This window comes from Kogia breviceps, chromosome 14 (assembly GCF_026419965.1).
Source record: "Kogia breviceps isolate mKogBre1 chromosome 14, mKogBre1 haplotype 1, whole genome shotgun sequence".
Taxonomy (NCBI): Eukaryota; Metazoa; Chordata; class Mammalia; order Artiodactyla; family Physeteridae; genus Kogia; species Kogia breviceps.
In genome coordinates, this window is record NC_081323.1 from 12564770 (window position 1) to 12585039 (window position 20270).

The 20270-nt window shown below is 51.4% G+C and overlaps 1 protein-coding gene and 1 long non-coding RNA gene across 9 annotated transcripts in view; both read left to right on the top strand.

Moving 5' to 3' along the window:
• LOC136792499 (uncharacterized) overlaps positions 1-6999 on the top strand; it is an 86481-nt gene extending 79482 nt beyond the window's left edge. For all 8 annotated transcript variants that reach the window (XR_010836372.1, XR_010836368.1, XR_010836367.1 and 5 more), the window contains 2 exons: positions 783-919; positions 4289-6999. This is a non-coding gene — a long non-coding RNA (uncharacterized lncRNA). The remainder of the gene's footprint in view (positions 1-782; positions 920-4288) is intronic.
• A 1322-nt stretch (positions 7000-8321) lies between these two features.
• LOC136792561 (uncharacterized) lies at positions 8322-16301 on the top strand. The gene is made up of 4 exons (XM_067012973.1): positions 8322-8408; positions 8696-8715; positions 10485-10814; positions 14585-16301. The coding sequence occupies exons 1-4, from the start codon at positions 8322-8324 to the stop codon at positions 14940-14942; spliced, it is 795 nt and encodes a 264-aa protein (XP_066869074.1). The 3' UTR covers positions 14943-16301.
• Positions 16302-20270: the final 3969 nt, after the last annotated feature.

Here is a 20270-nt window from a genome sequence, read left to right on the forward strand (position 1 = left end):
TGAAAGAAAATGAGAGGGGGGGCGGGGGGGGAGGCAAGGACGGTGAATGGAGGGGGAAGAGGAAGTTGAAAAGGGGGGATGGGTGCACGTGAGAGAGAGAAGGGAGCGAGGGGGGTCTTGATGGGGCCAGAGGAGCAGCTTCCTCAGTGCTGAGTCAGCAGCCGCCCTGACTCAGAAACTCGAATTGTCCATCCAGCGACCCCTCAGGCCTCACGGTCTCTGTTAGAACATGAAAGGTGTCCAGCAGATCCTTGGGGCCATTCACTTTTCATCCCATGTGTGTGGGGCTGTGCGTGCGAACTTACACACATGCGCACACACACACACACGTGCCCTGTCTCATCCGTACACACTCGCCGCTCAGACACAGCAAGTCAGTGTCATTAAAATGCCAGGCCATGCCTCTGCCTCCTCGCAGAGCCCACGTGACCCTGCTGATCAGAGGAGGCCACGGGTCCGGAGGGTGAGCCCTGGCGTCGGTCCACTGCTCTCCATGGCAACCCGGCTGATACCTGTTTGTAAGTTTAAAAGCCCCAGGACTACAGGAGCTCTCACGTTACTTCACGCAGATCAGCTGTTCACTATTCAGGGCTCTCACTGTTAGGCGAGGCAGCGGGGCACAAAGTTGGCATCTGCTCTGCGTGTGTGTGTGGGCGTGAGTCTGGCGCACGGTTGAGATGAGGGGCTGGGGGCAAAATAGCATTAAAAATACAGCCAGTAGTAATTGGATTATAGTTGTTGATTGCTTTCAAAGTACTTAACACAGTGTATTAATCCCACAGATATATGACATCCAGTGAATTCTGAAGTGTCTCACTGATAGAACATGGGCTGTAAGAAGAAAGAACACCCTTGCAAGCCTGATCAAATCTCCCATGCGGTCCTGAAGTCGCCGGTGCACGGAGGGATTAACATCCAGGTAGGAGACGTGGGAGAAAATAGGAACATGCCCATCAGACGGGTCGGCAGTGACGGTGGGGGTCAGGACAGCGGAAGACCCAGGACCCACGTGGCGGGACTCCAGGCTCTGCGTCCCCCGCCCTCTGGGTGTGGGACGAGGTGGGAGGTGGGGCTGGGGGAAAGCGGTGGAGATGGAGAAAGCTGGAGAGAAACGACCACATCTGGTTCCTCTGTCTGCAGCCGGTCTCAAAGCCAATGTCCCCACGGGCCTGGCAGGTAACAAAAGGAGTGAAGAGGGCTAGACCAGCCACCAGCCAGCACTTCCTGAGGGATTCCCACCTGCCAGCCACGTTCCAAGCAGGTTCTGGATGCTGACTCGGCCAGTCCCCCCAGCCCTGTGGTGTGGTTTTGTTACCATTTCCCTGTAGAAGGGGAAAGACCCGGGGAGGGACCCAGCAAGTGGCCTGTGGACAGTGCAGCACAGCAGTTTGGGTGGCAGATCCTGGGTCTCCATGTGGGGACAATAGGGGGAGGGGTGGAATCGGTGGCAAACTGCGGAGCACGAGCCTGTCTAAAGGGGCTGGAGCCCTGGCCCCGGTGCCACCACAAGCCACCAGGAGAGGACTGGGCGCAGAGTGGTGCCGTGTCCTGACACCTTGAGAGAATCAAAGTATCAGATGCTCAAGTGAGATCTCAAGTTTTTCACGTGTTGACATCGGATTCACATTTTTCAAAAAACACCCGGAGGGACAAACTCGACACATCTGCTGGCTGGTTTGGGTCCACAGTGTGACCTCTGACTCACTGAGAGAAAATCGTTCTGGAAAGTTGTGAGCATCAAGGTGTGTGTGGTGCTGGGCTGGCTGGTGTGAGAGGAGGGCTTTTCCCCCAAGACTTTGTCATGTTCAGGGGGCACCGCCCACAGAGCTGATGCTGCGTGGAGGGGCACCTGCTTCGCTCCCCCTGGGTGGCCGGGGAGGGCTCTCTGCAGGGAAGGTGGGGCGGGGCTCGGGGTTACAGGGACCCGATGGGACAGGCCCTGTCCTGACGCAGCTCACGCTCCCTGGGTGGACAGTGACCTCCACTTTCCCGCGGTTGCCCTGGCGGCTGGAAGGCTGGGCAATGCAGGGCCTGTATTTCCACGTGGCTTCCACGCTGGAGATGGGCTCATCCTGTGGGCCGTGCCCCTCCCCCAGCCTCTGCAGGAGTCCCCTGACCCCCCAGGCCTGTAGGCATTTGCATCTGTAGCCCCGCCCCCATGCAAACCCCCTCTCTCCCCGCCAGGCCAGGGCAGGGTCAGGTTTAGGACACTGTCCTCCTGCCCCTGCGTGGGCAGAGAGACCCCCCCCACCCCAGCCTGGATGGAGGCCCCATAACAACCGTCCCCCTCAGAGTGGCCTTCTCTCCTGAAAGCGTCACTTTAAGAATGCCAGGTGGCAGGTGCCAGATTTTGGCATCTGAGGAGCTCCCATAAGCTCCCAGGAGCAAAGCAATCCTCTTCTGTCCACACTGATGGGGAACAAGTGGCCGCTGTCCTTTAATCAGGAGGGGACATGCTCAGCTATGGCCTCCTGCGGGGCTGCATAGACGTCCATTAAATCAGCCCGTGCGCTCTGTCACTCCCTGCAGACCGTGAGGGCCCCCTGAGGCCAAGGGGGAGCCCCCAGCCCCAGTCTGGCTCCGGAGTCCAGAACAGTGGCCAAGAGAAAACGCCAGTCAGCCCAGATTCCTGGCAGCTGATCAATCGGGCAAATTATTTCTTGCAAATTAACTCTTAAGACTGAAATCCGGGCAGGACTCTGCAAGTTCACGGGCACCTATTATCTGCTGGTCTCAGGCGCCTGGGTGCACCTGGGGGCAGGCGCTCGTCCGCGGGTGGGAGATGTTTTGTAAACTGTGGCCGCTGGGATCGGCCAGCCGCCTCCTCTTCTGCTTCTCATCCCCGATGGAAGATGGTTCTGGCCGGGGATGCGGCTCCAAGGCCTTCTCCTGTGTCTACAGGAGCCCCGGGGCCAGGCGTGACGGGCGTGATTCAAGCGCCATTTCCTGCTGTCGGAAGGGGCCACAGGCAGTGTCCCGGGCCTTCCCCATCCCGAGGGGCGCCCGTCTGAGGTCGCGCATGGGCACAAAGTGGGGTCCGGTGTGCAGGACACGACTGAGGGAGGTTGGAAAACAGGGACAGGTCGTGGGCACCTGGGGCCGGAAGCATGGATGGAGACGTCGGTGCTCAGACAAGTCCCAAAAGATGGAGAGAGGTGGAGGTGGGAGCCCCGTGCCAGGGGCTGAGACGTGGGGTCTCAGTGCGGCTGGGCCGGCAGGTGGTAGAGACCAGCAAGCCTGGGGTGGCCGAGACAGCCAAGGTGCATTCTGCCTTCCCAAACCCACTTTCCTGGGAGGGGACCCGCCACCCAGGAACCTGCTAGCCTCTGGCACTTTGTCTCCCTTTGGTCACTGCAAAGACGATGCTCTCAGCGCCGTCATGGCCGTTGGTGCTGCCTGCTCATGCCCTCTCCTCACGCCCTGCCCCGTGATTGTTTCCTCTACTCCTGGTTCTCGGTGTCTGTCCAGCAGTGACAGCCCAGGCTCGCTCCCAGGGTTGATGTCCGCCTCCCGCAGAAAGCCCACCCTGCAGCCCGGCAGCGCCTGGGGTTGGGGAAGCGCTGATGAATTTTCATCTCCACCTTTTCCCCTGTTTTCCCATCATCTCTTTTCTTGGAGCCTCTGCCCCGAATCCCAATGACTCTGGAAGCCCTTGGTGACCTCCCATCCCATATAGTATACGTGTCACTTCTGCCTAGGCCTGCCAAGGCCAGCACACCCTGCTTATTAGCTCTGCCTCTGCTGAAACCGCCACGTTCACCCCTTCTCCCTTCCTCCCTCCCTCCCTAGTCCTGTGGGAGTACAAGTCTAGTCCCAGGGGAAGCCACGTGGCATACCACACAATGTACCAACCCCGTTCTAACCCTGCACGGACTCCCACCCCGTCTATTTCCTTCTTCTGTTCCTCTGCGGTAAACACCCATTGGCTCTTTCTTCCCAGGGCCGCATCTGTGCAGAGGGGGCCAGAAAACAAACTCACTCAGAGCCTGAGGAGGAGTTGGGGCTCTTTGAATGCTGCAGCCCTGCATGTATAATCAGCAACCCCAGGGCCCTTCTAGGGCTGGCTGCCGGGGAGGGAGAGGGCAGGTTAAACAGAGAGCACAGGAGAGGCGCAAGCAGCAGGGGTAGTTAATTTCTCTTGAAGGTTTATCACCCTGTCGTTAATTTCCTGGTCGCATGTAAAAAAGTAGGCACAGGCTCAATTAACAGTGATGCTCCGGTGCCCACCATGCTTGTCTTGTAATCACACTCTTTGCATATTGATTTTGACATCTCGGTTTAATCACAGGCTGTTTCACTGCCTTGCGGAATCCTTGTGCAATTTGTGGGGCTTTTCTACATCGCCCAGAGTTGGGAGACAGCTCCCAAGGTGGGACCGAAGACAGCACTCCGCTGGCAGCCTCCGTGCACTGCTGGGTTTCTGTGCGGTAAGGATGTGAAGACCCTACCAGAGAGCAGTTACTTTCTAAGGGAAGGAATACATTTCCAGGTTTGCAGAGGACCTTGTACTGGAGGTTGGGAGTGAGGACTCCAGCAGGACAAGAGCACATTGTTTTCCATCCCAGCGAAGGAGAAATTGAGAAGGCGGGAAGCCTGGCTGGTGGCAGGCCCTGGAGTCAATGAGTTCGGTAGGCTCTGGTCGTGTCAACAAAGGGCTGAGCCCCAAGCAAGTGCTGTGTGACCACAACACAGAAATATGCCTCCATCCCAGCTGCGGGCATTGGACAGGGCCGTGGGGCCCAGTGGCTTATCTCTGGGCCCCTGGGATTACTGTGCTTAGCATGGGTCCCCTCCCCGCCTCCCGTGAGGTCCTGTCTACACACCTCACCGGCACTGAGGATTTCAGACTGCCCTCGCCCTGGGTGATGACCACAGGATGAATGGTGACAACTCACATCCCTGTGATGCTACGTTATATGACTATATGGATGGATGTGTGCATTTAGGGAATTTGTGCCTTATAACCACGCTTATGGTTAGTATCTCCACTCTACAGATGAGGAAACTGAGGCTTAGGGTAAGGAACTTGCTCAGCTGGTAAGTGGTGGGCTTGGGATTGGAACCCACATCTGGCCTCAGATCCCTGACTTGTAACCTCTACCATAGCCCCAAAGGTCTTTCCTGTCTTTAGGGTCTGTGGTTCACTGGCCCCTTCTTACCTCCCCAGTGAAGACAAGCCTGACCTCTGTGTCCCCGGTCTGAGGGCAAGCCTTGGTTTTCTGGAAGATCATTTGGTGTCAGGACAGAAGACAGACATTTGGGAGTCGGAGCACTGATTTTCCTGGTTATTCTGAAAAGGTGCAATTTTCTCATTAAAGATTCCCCAGAGGTCTGATCTGATTGTGGGCTGGTTTAAAAGTGCTTGCTGTGACCTCATAGGACATCTGCTGATTGGCTGTCCAGCCACTCGGACTCCACCGCGCACCAGCGCTGGGCTAAGTGCCACAGGAGGATTTATTCATTGGATCCTCACAACAGTTCTGTTTTATTTCTAAATTGGGAAACAGGCACAGAGCAGTAATTAGGTTCATTAGTAAGTGAGAGGGCTGAGATTTGAACCCAGACTGCCTGGTGCCAGGCTCCAGGATTCTAACTACTATTCTGTGTGGCCCCCAGAAGGGCCCCAGGCTGCAAGCGCAGAGACTTCTGTGCGGGGCCCGGTAGAGCCTGTTGCTCTCAGGGTCCGCAGGGCCCGCTGGGAAGGGCGGGTTGGCCGTGAAGGTCTCTGCCGGGAGCCCCGTCCCTGACCCCTCCCACCATCTCCTCCTCCTCCAGGACTCAGGCCAGTGCCCCCTCCTCATTCCCCGAGTCCCTATTCAGGCCCACCCCCGCCCGCCACTCCATCACTGCAGCCTGGTTAAAGTTCTGCCCGGCACACGTCTCACTCTCTGGAATTGTCTGCAGGGTTGCCTTGATTTCTTGCTCATTGTGTGTCTCCCATCACGAGGGCAAGGTCTGGGCTGCGTCCCCAGGGCCTGGAACCGTGGCCGGCACGGAGCACGGGCTCCCCGGCGCCCGTGGGATGGACGACACGCGCGCGGAGAAATCCCCAAGGTCACCCCCAAGCTGCTCACTCGACAGAGGACGCGTGCCCTGCCCCCCCCCCGGCTGCACTGCCACGTGGACACGCATGACACTGGTCGCCATGGGCCCTCCGGCAAGAACGAAGCCGTCTGTGCCCAAGACTCAGCTCAGCCCCCAGGTCCTACCGCACGTGGACGTCCCAAACCAACCAACCACGGCTCCGCGCCCCTCAGAGGGACACGGAGCGGGGAGGTGGCGCGTGGACAGGACCCCTCCACGCACACCTGTACTGGGGGGGATGGAACATACGCGGGGGAGGGGCATGGCTCACCGTCCCCCGCCAGGACGATGTTCACTCCACCCCATTTCACATGGCTTTTCTCCTCTGGAAAAATCCTGACATTTCTTTTTTTTTTGGCTCTTTTAGTCTGAGGAGTGATGATGAGCCATGGGCTGCGGTGGAATAAAAACCTGGGAGATTTGCTTCCCTTGTCACATCCTGAGCTCAAACCAGGTGGCGTCCTTAGGAGCTGACAGTCGGTGACATTGAAGAAAAGTGTCACGGTCACAGGAGGAAGCTCTTCTCCCAGGAGGGGACTGTGGGAGGTTTGTGCCCACGAAGTCTTGGCGGGGGAGTTGCTTTCCTAAAACTCTTACCAGCCTGTGGCTTTAACTGCAGAGGCGCCTGGAGATGGTGTGTGGTGGGAGCGCGTGGCAGCAGCAGAGGTCCTGGGTGACGTGGGTGGAGCCTTTGTCCTGGGCGGCAGCTGGTGTGATGGGACCTTCCTGGGTCAGAGTCTGGGGCTTCGGGGCCCAGGCCTGGGGCTCTGGCCTCTCACCTGTGTGACCTCTGGAGAGTGTCTCAGCCTTGCTTATTCTCCTTTCCCCATGTTTGCAACAAGAACTATCCTGTCTTGCCTTCTCTCAGGCTTGCTGGGGAATCATCTAAACTGGTGCAGCGTATGTAGTTGCTCTCCTGACATGTTTTATACCTGTTTTTTTTTTTTTTTTTTTTTGCGGTATGCGGGCCTCTCACTGTTGTGGCCTCTTCCGTTGCGGAGCACAGGCTCCGGACGCGCAGGCCTAGCGGCCATGGCTCACGGGCTTAGTTGCTCCGCGGCATGTGGGATCTTCCCGGACCAGGGCACGAACCCGTGTTTCCTGCATCGGCAGGCGGATTCTCAACCACTGCGCCACCAGGGAAGCCCATATACCTGTTTTAAGATCAGTTATTGCAAAAGTAGCCCCTTACGTTGTAGCTGCTTACTCTTTGCTTCTCAGTTTTTTTGGCCCATGATTCATGATATGAACTCTTTTGCATCACGAGCCAACATGTACTCGAATGTACAGATCTGAGCCAAAATATGAACACTACTTTTACTATCTGGTAATATTCTATTCTATTCCATTCTTATCCAACTTCAAACTGCTGTCCAAGATGCACTAGATAGGTGTAAGGATCCACAATAGCTCCTCACCTGCCCATTTGAAAATCCCACCTTGTCACAGGGCTCTCTCTCACGGCTCTTGCTGCCATGGATGATTTTTCTCTGCTGACCAGACCATGAACTCCGTGAGTCTGGTCAGTTCCTTTGATTATTGGCATTGCCCATACTGGGCACTGTGCCTGGCATCTGATTGCTGGCTGGAAACAGGAATCCTTCTCTCCTTTTCTCCCATTTTGTTATAACTGTCTAATTTTGGGACGCTGAATGCTCAGTAAATAGCATCCCATTCTGTTTGCAGAAATGGTGAGGGTTTAATGGGATTCTCTGACAGGCTTCAGCGCTAAGAACTAAACGGCTTGGCATCGAGTAAAGAGCCTCCCCCAGGCAGTAATGCCGCTGGGACTGTGTCCCCCACCCCAGTCCCCATCTCCACCCTCCCGCACTGAGTTCCAAAGGCATTTTGTGTGTCAGATTTGCATGCAAACCTCAGTGAATGGAAATGAGCGAGGGTGTTTGGATTGTCACAATGGCTAGGGAAAGGGGTGATCTGCTGACATCTATTGGGCATAAGCCAGGGACACTAAATGTCCTGTAATATCTCTTGACAGTTCCACACAATGAAAATTGCCCTGCACAAAATGCCTATAGCACCCACTGTTGAGAAGCCCTGAGTGAGGCTTGAAGTTTCAAAGTTTTGAGATAAAGGTCACAGGAGAATTTGTTTCATCTCCCCGACTCTCTACCCCTATTTTCTTTCTTTACAAATGTCAGAGTCTGTAAGGTTTATACCCAGAAAAGCTGGCCCTAGGACAACTAGGGGGCACGGTTTAGAGAACCGCCTGGGCCGACATGCCACCTGGGTTAGAAGCAGCAAGTCCAGACAGATCCAAGCTCCCAGGCCCTGGTGGATGGAATGCGCTGGGGGCTTTAATTAAGGTGAGGAGAGGGATAAATCTGTTGCAGTTACAGCCTGGCATGCCTTTCTAATCGTGGCCCAACCACAAGGAACCATCCCCCCTCCCTGCACACAAAGGCTCTGGCCTCTGGGAACAGTCCCCTGGGAGCAGAGGAATGGAAAGCATTGAGTCTACTTCCTGCCTCGGGCTGGGCTTTGAGGGCAGGGGGGCTGGCTCCTCCTCAGGTGTCCTCAGCGCAGTCAGCCCTCACCCATGCTTCAAGTGAAAGCCTTGTCAATCCCTTGATCTCTTGCTTTTTCTCTACAGGGAAAGAGTAAAGGGACAAAGTAGGTAATTAAATAGTTAATCCCACTAGGCGATTGTAAGTAAAGAAAAAATATCGGAGACCCCTGTAAGTTAATGGTCACTCAAGAAAGCAGATTTGCTTAACCACGAAACCAAGCAGGCTTGCTTAGCAACAAAACCATGCAACAGAAGCATGAGACATGCCCCAAAACAATAAAACAATGGTGGCATGAGACCCACATCCTGCCCAGTGAGCTCAGTGAGTTAATGACCCCTAGGACATGCTCTTTGCACACATAAAAAACAATAATTTATGGAAAGGTGACATTTCAAAGTGAAAGACCCCCTATTGCACTGAGACCTGAAATAATTTTTCCAGAGTGGCATTGTAGGGCCTCAACTATACTTACACCCCTACTTCCCTATCGATACTTTTGAGCTTTAAGCTTTTTCGCTGGCAATAAGATAATGGAATGTCCCCGCCCTGGGCAGAAACCGCTCCGAGCAAACAAGTATGGCGGGGGATGAAACCTCAGCAAACCAGTATGGCGGGTGATAAGAATGATTAAGCCAGAGTTTAAAGGTCGCCCTAGCCAACCATAACTCATGTGACTCAACCCCCACTCCGGTAAATGTAAAGCAGGCATCCAACAGCTAACCAATCAAGGAACTAGAGCCAAGTCCCCACTCCGGTCCAGGAACAAACAAACCAATGAGGAAAAAACCCTTGATATATCCACACTTTGCATAATGAAAACTATAAAATGTATGTAATTCCGCTTGGGGGGGTTCCTCTTCGGCCTCCTGCGTGAGGACCAAGGAACCCCGGTGCACCGGCTCCTAATAAACCTCTTGCGTGTTGCAGCGACTCTCGACTCTTGGCGGTTCTTGGGCGAGCTGGGACCCCTCAGAGACCGTTCTGGTCTAACAGATTGGGGGCTCGTCCGGGATCCCCACTCGCCCCGGGTCGCCGGAACCTCGGGAGTTGGAGGTATCAGGTAGGCCTAATTGTCTGTCTGTTCGTCTTCTGTCCTCTGTAAGCCGCCATCAGAAAGAAGCCGTGCGAACCGGCTCTCTGTGAAATCTGTATTGGACTCCTGGCTAGGCAGACGTGCCAATAGCTGGTGTCCACGGACCCTGGGGGACGCCCTGGTGGTCCATCTGGAAGGAGAGACAAATTTTGTCTCCCCTTCATCGGTCCTGGCAGGATATACAAACTGCCATCTGAATCTGAGTTAGTTGCAGTTTTAAAACGAGCTCGCGGCGGCAATATTAATGTGTGTCTTCTGAAATTTTATTGTTCTCCTGTGCTCTATCTTTCTCCTGACGGACGATAATGGGACAAACTATGACGACGTCTCTCTCTCTCACTCTAAGTCACTGGACCGAAGTTAAGTCTAGGGCCCAGCCCGTGGACGGTGTGAGGCCGGTAGCGGCCCCCGGCGCGCCGGGCCCGGGTCTTCCCGGAGTCGGGTTGCTTGGGAATGCAGCCCAAAGCGGGTGGTAAACTCCATCTAAGGCTAAATACCGGCACGAGACCGATAGTCAACAAGTACCGTAAGGGAAAGTTGAAAAGAACTTTGAAGAGAGTTCAAGAGGGCGTGAAACCGTTAAGAGGTAAACGGATGGGGTCCGCGCAGTCCGCCCGGAGGATTCAACCCGGCGGCGGGTCCGGCCGTGCCGGCGGCCCGGCGAATCTTTCCCGCTCCCCGTTCCTCCCAACCCCTCCTCCCGCCCTCCCTCCGCCCCTCGCCTCTCCCCCCCCCCGCGTCTCCGCGGGCGGATGGGGGCGGGAGGGTCGCGGGGGTAGGCGGGCGGGGCCGGGGGTGGGGCCGGCGGGGGACCGCCCCCCCGGCCGGCGACCGGCCGCCGCCGGGCGCATTTCCACCGCGGCGGTGCGCCGCGACCGGCTCCGGGACGGCTGGGAAGGCCGGTGGGGAAGGTGGCTCGGGGGGGCCCCGTCGTCGTCGTCGCGGTCGTCATCGTCTCGGCGGCTGGCCAGCGGCGGCGGCGCCGGCGTCGGCGGCGTCGGCGTCGGCGGCGGCGGGCCCACCCCTCCCCGAGTGTTACAGCCCCCCGGCAGCAGGGCTCGCCGAATCCCGGGGCCGAGGGAACCAGACCCGTCGCCGCGCTCTAACACGTGCGCTCATGCTCCACCTCCCCCGGCGCCGCTCGTGGGGGGGCCCAAGTCCTTCTGATCGAGGCCCCTCCAATACTGGCCCTTTTCCTCTGCAGATCTTTATAACTGGGAGATGCATAACCCTACTTTCTCTGAAAATCCACAGGCTCTCACTGCTTTAATAGAGTCTCTTGTCTTCTCCCACCAACCCACCTGGGACGATTGTCAACAGCTCCTCCAGACTCTCCTCACAACTGAGGAAAGGCAACGGGTTCTCTTGGAGGCTAGAAAGAATGTGTTAGGCGCCAATGGGCAACCTACCCAGTTGCCTAACGAGATTGATGCCGGTTTTCCACTCGTCAGGCCGATTTGGGACTTCAATACCCCAGAAGGTAAGGAGCACCTGAAGATGTATCGCCAGGCTCTGGTGGCAGGTCTCCATGGAGCAGCCAGGCGCCCCACGAATTTGGCCAAGGTAAGAGAGGTAACTCAGGGGCCCCAGGAGTCGCCAACCGTGTTCCTAGAATGCTTAATGGAGGCTTTTAGACGGTTCACTCCTTATGATCCAACTTCTGAGGAACATAAGGCCACCATAGCAATGGCCTTTATTGACCAGGCGGCCCCTGACATTAGAAAGAAGTTACAAAGGCTGGATGGCCTACAAGGTTTCTCAATTCAGGACTTAGTAAAAGAGGCAGATAAAGTATGTAATAAGAGGGAAACAGAAGAGGAAAGGGAAGAAAGGAAGCAGAGGGAGCAAGAGGCCCGTGAATTAAGGCGGGACAAGCGGCAAGAGAGGAATTTGAGTAAGATACTGGCCACTGTAGTCAGAGGAGGAAATATTAGAGACAGGAATAGACAGGAAGGGCGGACAGGAAGGCGACCATTAGACAAGGATCAATGTGCTTACTGTAAAAAAAAAAAGGTCACTGGGTAAGAGAATGCCCTAAAAAGAAGAATGGGGAAAAACCAACCAGAGACAAAATTTTACCCCTGGAAGAGGAAAATTAGGGAAGTCAGGGCTCGGACCCTCTCCCCGAGCCCAGGGTAACCCTGAAAGTTGAGGGGGAACCAGTTCAGTTTTTGGTGGATACTGGAGCTCAGCACTCAGTCCTCCTGCAACCAAGAGGGCCTCTCTCAGACAAGCGGTCATGGGTCCAAGGGGCTACAGGAAATAAACAATATTCTTGGACCACCCGCCGGACTGTAGATCTTGGAATGGGGCAAGTGACCCACTCATTTCTGGTCATTCCAGAATGCCCCTATCCGCTGTTGGGGAGAGACCTACTCTCCAAAGTCGGGGCACAGATTCACTTCCAGCCCGAGGGACCCACCATAACGGATAGCCAGGGAAGGCTCCTCCAGATTTTAACTATGAAATTAGACGATGAACACAGGATCTATGAGAAACCCTCACCTCCACAAACTGATATGCAGGACTGGATGACTAGGTTCCCTCAGGCCTGGGCTGAGACTGCTGGGATGGGGATGGCAAAATACCGCCCCCCGGTGGTAATGGAACTTAAGGCTACTGCCACACCAGTAACAATCCGCCAATACCCTATGAGCAAAGAGGCTCGGGACGGCATCCGTCCGCATATACAGAGACTGCTGGAATTAGAAATCCTGGTGAGATGCCAATCAGCATGGAACACGCCTCTCCTGCCTGTTAAGAAGCCAGGGACTAATGACTACAGGCCAGTACAGGATCTACGAGAGGTAAACAAGCAGGTAACAGACTTGCACCCCACTGTGCCAAATCCTTATAACCTCTTGAGTACTCTCCCACCTCAACATACTTGGTACACTGTCTTGGATCTTAAGGATGCTTTCTTTTGTTTGAGACTTTCCTTCCTCAGCCAGCCCTACTTTGCTTTCGAGTGGAAGGACCCTGCCTCGGGAATGGCAGGCCAGCTGACTTGGACACGCCTGCCTCAAGGATTTAACAATTCTCCTACCATCTTCGATGAAGCGCTGCATCAGGACCTGGCATCGTACAAAAAATCTAACCCCCAGGTAACTCTGCTTCAATATGTTGATGATATTCTTTTATCGGCAGAGACCCAAGAAGACTGCGTCAGGGGGAACTGAAAGGCTATTAACGGAACTTGAGACACTGGGATATCGGGCTTCAGCAAAGAAAGCACAAATCTGTCAGCGACAGGTCAGTTACCTGGGGTATTTACTAAAAGAAGGACAGAGATGGCTCTCAGAAAGCAGAAAAGACACTGTGGCCCGAATACCTGCCCCTAAGAGTCCCAAACAGGTCAGAAAATTCTTGGGGACGGCTGGATTCTGCAGACTATGGATTCCGGGGTTTGCTGAACTGGCAGCCCCTCTGTACCCCCTAACCAAGAGCGGCACCCCATTCACATGGGGTGACAAGGAACAACGGGCTTTTGACCAAATTAAGAGAGCCTTGCTATCAGCCCCGGCCCTAGGGCTACCCGATGTAACTAAACCTTTTCATCTATATGTGGCAAAAAACAAAGGTATTGCAAAGAGAGTACTGACTCAAAAGCTGGGCCCTTGGAATCGCCCTGTTGCATACCTATCAAAGAAATTAGACCCTGTGGCAGCTGGCTGGCCTGCCTGTCTGAAAATAATTGCTGCCGTGGCCACACTGGTAAAAGATGCAGATAAACTGACTTTGGGACAAAATCTGACAATAACTGCACCTCATGCACTAAAAAGTGTAATTCGCCAACCGCCTGATAGATGGCTCACCAACGCCAGAATGACACATTATCAGACTCTGCTCCTGAATTCGGACCGCATTAAATTTACTTCAGCCACGGGGCTGAACCCAGCTACTTTGCTGCCTGACCCTGACCTAGAAGGCACCACAATTATCCATGATTGTCAGGAGGTACTAGCGGCAGCCCATGGAACAAGGCCCGACCTGATGGACCAGCCCCTCTCTGACGCCGCCTTCACTTGGTTCACGGATAGAAGCAGTTTTCTGGATAAAGGTAAGCGGCGGGCGGGAGCTGCGGTGGTAGACGGAAAAGAAGTCATATGGGCGGCTGCATTGCCACAAGGAACATCCGCTCAACGGGCTGAACTGATAGCCATGACAAAGGCCTTAGAGTTAGCAGAGAATAAAAAGGTTAACATTTATACGGACAGCAGGTATGCTTTTGCCACTGCACATGTCTACGGTGCCATTTACCAGCAGAGGGGCTTATTGACCTCGGCAGGAAAAAAAATCAAAAATAAGGAAATGTGGCCAGCGGTAAGAGGCTCCGAGGAGACCGACCTGGAGCTTACTAGAAAGTCGACTTCACTGAAATCCGTCCAGGAAGATACGGTAACAGATATCTCTTAGTCTTTATAGATACTTTCTCAGGATGGATAGAAGCCTTCCCCACCAAAAAGGAGACAGCGAATGTGGTAGCCAAGAAGATATTAAAAAAAATTTTCCCCAGGTTTGGAGCTCCTAAGGTAATAGGATCTGATAATGGACCCGCCTTCGTCGCCCAGGTAAGTCAGGGTGTGGCCAAATACCTGGGGACTGATTGGAAATTACATTGTGCCTATAGACCCCAAAGTTCAAGACAGGTAGAAAGGATAAATAGGACTCTAAAAGAGACCTTGACTAAATTGTCCATAGAGACTGGCGGTACTGATTGGACGGTGCTCCTTCCCCTGGCCCTGTTTCGGGCCAGAAACACTCCTTCTCGCTATCACCTCACTCCTTTCGAAATTCTGTACGGGGCACCTCCCCCTCTGCTCACACTGGGGGAAGGTATCAGCCCCGACTGTCAAAATAACACTGATCTGTATGCCAGGCTGTTGGGGCTCCAGCTGGTTCAGAAGGAAGTGTGGTCTCAGTTGGCAGAGGCATACCGGCCGGGGACCCCTGCAGAAGCCCATCCCTTCCAAGTCGGAGACTCTGTGTACGTCCGCCGGCATCGGACCCAGACGCTGGAACCCCGCTGGAAGGGCCCCTACATTGTACTGCTCACCACTCCAACTGCAGTCAAGGTAGACGGCATAGCTGCCTGGATCCACGCCTCGCACGTTAAGGCGGCCCCAACATCCACCGGAGGCTTGACCCCATTCCCAACTTCAGCAACACCAGAATGGAAAGTCCAGAAAACCAGCAACCCGCTCAAGCTCAAGCTCCTGCGATCATCCGGCTCATAATCCCGACTCTGCTGCCTCAGCTAATCGTGAGTGACTTTAGCCCTCACATGCCCCAGCGGCTGACCTGGCAAGTCATCTCCCAGACTGGAGATGTGATCTGGTCGGTTAGTCACACCGCACCCCCTTGGACTTGGTGGCCTGATCTGTTTCCTGATGTATGTAAGTTGGCAATTGGGATGTCAGCATGGGGCATGTCTGATCATTATGACCTAGCTAACACCCCACATGATAACTCGGATAAAATTTTTCCTCAAATTTGGGCCGGAACCTGTGACTCTTACCCTGGCTGTGCTTTTAGGGTTGGGAATGGCGGCTGGAATAGGGACAGGCGCAACAGCCCTTATCCAGCAACCTCACTATTATGATAGCCTGAGACAGGCTGTGGATGTTGAACTCCGGGCATTAGAAAGCTCTATAACTCAGTTAAAGGAGTCACTTACTTCACTCTCTGAGGTAGTGATACAAAACCGGAGGAGATTAGATCTACTATTTCTTAAAGAAGGAGGACTCTGTGCCGCATTAAAAAAAGAATGTTGTTTTTATATTGATCATTCTGGGGCTATCACCGAAACTATAGACAGGCTTAGGGAGCGCCTGGACAAAAGGCAACAAGAAAGGGAAAATCAAAAAGGATGGTTCCAATCATGGTTTGACAAATCACCCTGGCTTACTACTTTAATTTCCACCTTGTTAGGACCCCTCATTATTTTGTTGCTGCTCTTAACTTTTGGACCATACATTTTAAATCGCTTGATAGCCTTTATCAGACAACGTGTCAGTGCAGTACAAGTGTTAATGCTAAGACAACAATATCAAAGCTTGCAGAGAGAGACTGAAATTTCATGATTGAAATTAGTTGCAAAAAGAAAAGGGGGGAATGTAGGGCCTCAACTATACTTACACCCCTACTTCCCTATCGATACTTTTGAGCTTTAAGCTTTTTCGCTGGCAATAAGATAATGGAATGTCCCCGCCCTGGGCAGAAACCGCTCCGAGCAAACAAGTATGGCGGGGGATGAAACCTCAGCAAACCAGTATGGCGGGTGATAAGAATGATTAAGCCAGAGTTTAAAGGTCGCCCTAGCCAACCATAACTCATGTGACTCAACCCCCACTCCGGTAAATGTAAAGCAGGCATCCAACAGCTAACCAATCAAGGAACTAGAGCCAAGTCCCCACTCCGGTCCAGGAACAAACAAACCAATGAGGAAAAAACCCTTGATATATCCACACTTTGCATAATGAAAACTATAAAATGTATGTAATTCCGCTTGGGGGGGTTCCTCTTCGGCCTCCTGCGTGAGGACCAAGGAACCCCGGTGCACCGGCTCCTAATAAACCTCTTGCGTGTTGCAGCGACTCTCGACTCTTGGCGGTTCTTGGGCGAACTGGGACCCCTCAGAGACCGTTCTGGTCTAACAGCATGACAGTCCTGGCTTGACCATGTAGGGACAAGAAAACTCCCCTGCCCAACCTGGAGCAGGAGCTGATGATAGAATCTTATATGGAATCTAAAAAAAAAAGAAAAAGAAAAAAAAGGTTCTGATGAACCTAGGGGCAGGACAGGAATAAAGACACAGATGATGTAGAGAATAATGGACTTGAGGACACAGGAAGGGGGAAGGGTAAGCTGGGAGGAAGTGAGAGAGTAATGTCGACATACATAACTACCAAATGTAAAATAGATAGCTAGTGGGAAGCAGCCGCACAGCTCAGGGAGATCAGCTCGGTGGTCTGTGACCACCTAGAGGGGTGGGATAGGGAAGGTGGGAGGGAGAAGCAAGTTAGTTGTCTTTAACTTCATTCAAAACAATTTTGTTAGATTGTATGTGACAGCTGTCATATCAGCGTGCATTTAAAAAAAGACGTCAGAATTGGTGAATTTTTGTGTAACCATTTTTTCTTCCATTGAAGGTGGAAGAAAAAAAGCAACATTTTTGGCATATTATTATATGGCTTTATTATTTTTATTATTATTTATTATTTATTATTATTATTTGGCTTTATTATTTCAAGAAAGGTAAAAACACAACTGAAATGCAAAAAAAGATTTGTGCAGTGTATGGAGAAGATGCTGTGACTGATCGAACATGTCCCAGCAAAGTGGTTTGCAAAGTTTTGTGCTGGAGATTTCTCACTGGACGCTGCTCCACAGTTGGGTAGACCAGTTGAAGTTGATAGCGATCAACTCAAGATATTAATTGGTATTGTTACTTTAAGTCAGTACTTAATTTATTTGAAGTAGTATTTTATATTTACTTAAATATTTATCTTCCTGTTGCTCTTCATCCCTCTCAGTAGACCTGTGCTTTCATCTGGCATCATTTTACCTCATCCTGAAGAACTTCCTTTACAGTTCTTGTGGGGTAAACTTATTGGTGACAAATTCTTTCAGATTTTGTTTGTTTGAAAATAGCTTTATTTCATATTCATTTTTGAAGGCTATTTTTGCTGTGTATAGCAATCTAAGTTGGCAATTTGTTGTTTTTTGTTGTTGTTGTTTTTAACCTCCTAGCATTTAAAAATTATTCTTTGCCTCACAACGCCCACTGTTTCTTAGAGAAGTCAGCAGCCATCATTTTGATTGTTTTGCTGAATATCATGTATTTTCTTTAACTGGATTTAAGATTTTCTCTTTACCTTGGTTTTTAGAAGTTTGATTATAATGTACCTAGATGTGGCTTTTTTTTTTTGTATTTATCCTACTTAGTGTTCACAGAGCTTCTTGATATTCGGTTTCATGCCTTTAATCAATTCTGGGCAAATTTCACCCATTTTGACTGCCAATGTCATTTCTTCTCTTTCCTTTCCTTCTGAATCTCCAATTACACATATGTTAGACTGCTTGATATTGTCCCACACGTTGCATAGGCTCTCTTGCTGTTAGAAAAATCTTCAGTTTTTTCTTTCTCTACTTCAGTTTGGATAATTTCTATCAACCTGACTTTGGGTTCACTGATTCTTCTTGTATGTTCAGCCTGTTATCATGCTCATTAAAGACATTCTAATTTCAGGTATTGAATTTCTTAGTTCTGAAATGTCCTTTTGGCTTTATTTTAAAGTTTTCATTTCAATATCTTTGTTGAAATGCTCCACTTCGTAGTCTTTTGTCCATCTTTTCTTCTAAATTCTTTAAACTAGTTATTATATCTATTTTAAAGAACTTTTGTACTTTCATAGCAGTGAGGTTGAGAGCTCAAATATTCTTGCAGAATGCCTAGGTTCAAATTCCACTCTGGCATTTACTAGGTGAGTGATTTAGGAAAAGTGAATTCTCTGATCTCCAGTTTCCTCATCAGTCAGAGATACATAATAATAATACCTACCTCATAGGTTTCCTGTGGAGGTTAAATGAGTCATGGGTAATAAATAATTGTTAAAGCAATGCACCACACATGTTAATATTCAATAGCTATTATTGTTATTATTAACATTTTTATTGAGATTTCCCAGAGAGCTATATGCACCACTAGAATATCTGAATTCAGCAAAAGTGTATACCATTTCTGTATTTCAAGCATTGACAAAGGAATTTATTGTCACTTGGACTCACATTTCCTGGGTTTTTCATGACATTGAACATCTTTCCTTACCTAAGGTTAGTCATTGGGATTTTCCCCAGAACCACTCTGGGCTGTGATATACTTCCAGATTTCCTGATGGAGCTAATTTGCTCATCTGTCTCTTTAGAATAAAAACAGGCACTCTGTGCCATGCATTCAGAGTCACGAGTATTGTCATCTGCTCCAGTGTTTCTATCTGTACTCCTCTTGGAGATGTTTCAATAGCAAATATTTCTGAGAGCCTACTGTGGGCTAAGAAATGTTCTATGGTTTGGAGGTGCAGCTGTGAACATAAGAGAACTTCTGCTTTATGAACCCTAGCTGCCCTCTTCCAACCACCCAGCCTGGCCGTCCTCCCCTTCTTGGTGCTAGTATATATAAGGTGCTCACTAAGTGCTTGATACATGAACCAATGCATTAGCAAAGGTGCAAAGTTTTTTAAAAAGCAGTGGCCTAAAACCCTCAAAGGAGATAAAACGGAAGCCCACTTCTTCAGCCAACAAGGGTAAATGGGACATTCACTTGGCACTGACCTTGGCACTGGTATAACATAGAGGTTTTCTACTGGGGGCAGTTTTGCCCCCCAGGAGATAATGGCAATGCCTGCAGACTGTTTTGGTTGTAACAGCTGGGGTGGAGTGCTACTGCATCTATGGGTAGAGTCCAGGGATGCTGGTGAATCTCCCACAATGCACAGGGTGACCCCCACAACAAAGATTACCTAGCTCAAAATGTCAGTAGTGCTGAGATTGAGAAACTCTGGTGTCATACAAGAGGCTGACCCCCTCAGGGGGTTCATCATTTCACTGGAGATGAGATGCACACACAGGCAATGGATGCAAAGCAACACGTCCCCAAAGGAAAATGTGTGACACCACCTTCCATTAATGAAGTAATAAATTAATTCACGAGATATTTATTCAGTGCCTACTTTACATCAGAAAAGAGGCTGGGTTCTAAGCAAATAGCAGTGAACGAGGTAGACAAGGTTCATCTGTTTTCAGGAGTTTCAGTCTACTGAGGGATGATGGGTAATTTACAAAGGAACATAATATCAGGTTGTGAAAAATGCAGTAAAGGAAACAGATCGGGTGACAGGATGAATAGTGACTTGGGGTGGGGCTACTGTCTCATGTTAGGGGGTCTGAGAGGGTCTCTCTGCAGAGGTGACGTGTGGGCTGAGTACTGAAGGATGAGAACCAGTCACCATGGAGAGATCTGAGGGAACAGTGTGCTAGGCAGGGGGAACAGCATATGCAAAGGCTCAGAGGAGGGAAGAGATCTGGGAAGTCAAAGGACCAGAAATGAGGCAAGTGTGTGTGTGGGCTGGGGAATAGTGAGTGTGGGGGAAATGAGGACGTGGAACTACCTTACGAACTGCTTAGTGGGACAGAAAGAGGAGGGAATAGTGATGTTTGATTCCTGCAGCCACAGTGGGGTTTTGGGGTCCTCAATCCTTTCTCTCATTTTTTGGTCCACTCTCATTATCAGGGGAGAGGAGAGTTTCCCCACGATCACCCCAGTTTTCTCTTGACTTTTCACCACTACCGAAGCCCATTCTCTCTATCCAGTTACTGCCTGTGACATTATTCTTTGTTTAACAGAAGCTAAGAGCAGACACATCAACATTTATCAACCAAGGCCCAAATCAGATTGAAGATTTAGACAGAACATTAGATGAAATGGAGCCAGTGATCCTCATTAAACAAAACTGTACATCCTTTCTCTTGGCTATGGAATTAGGGCCCCAGACTGCCAGTTTAAT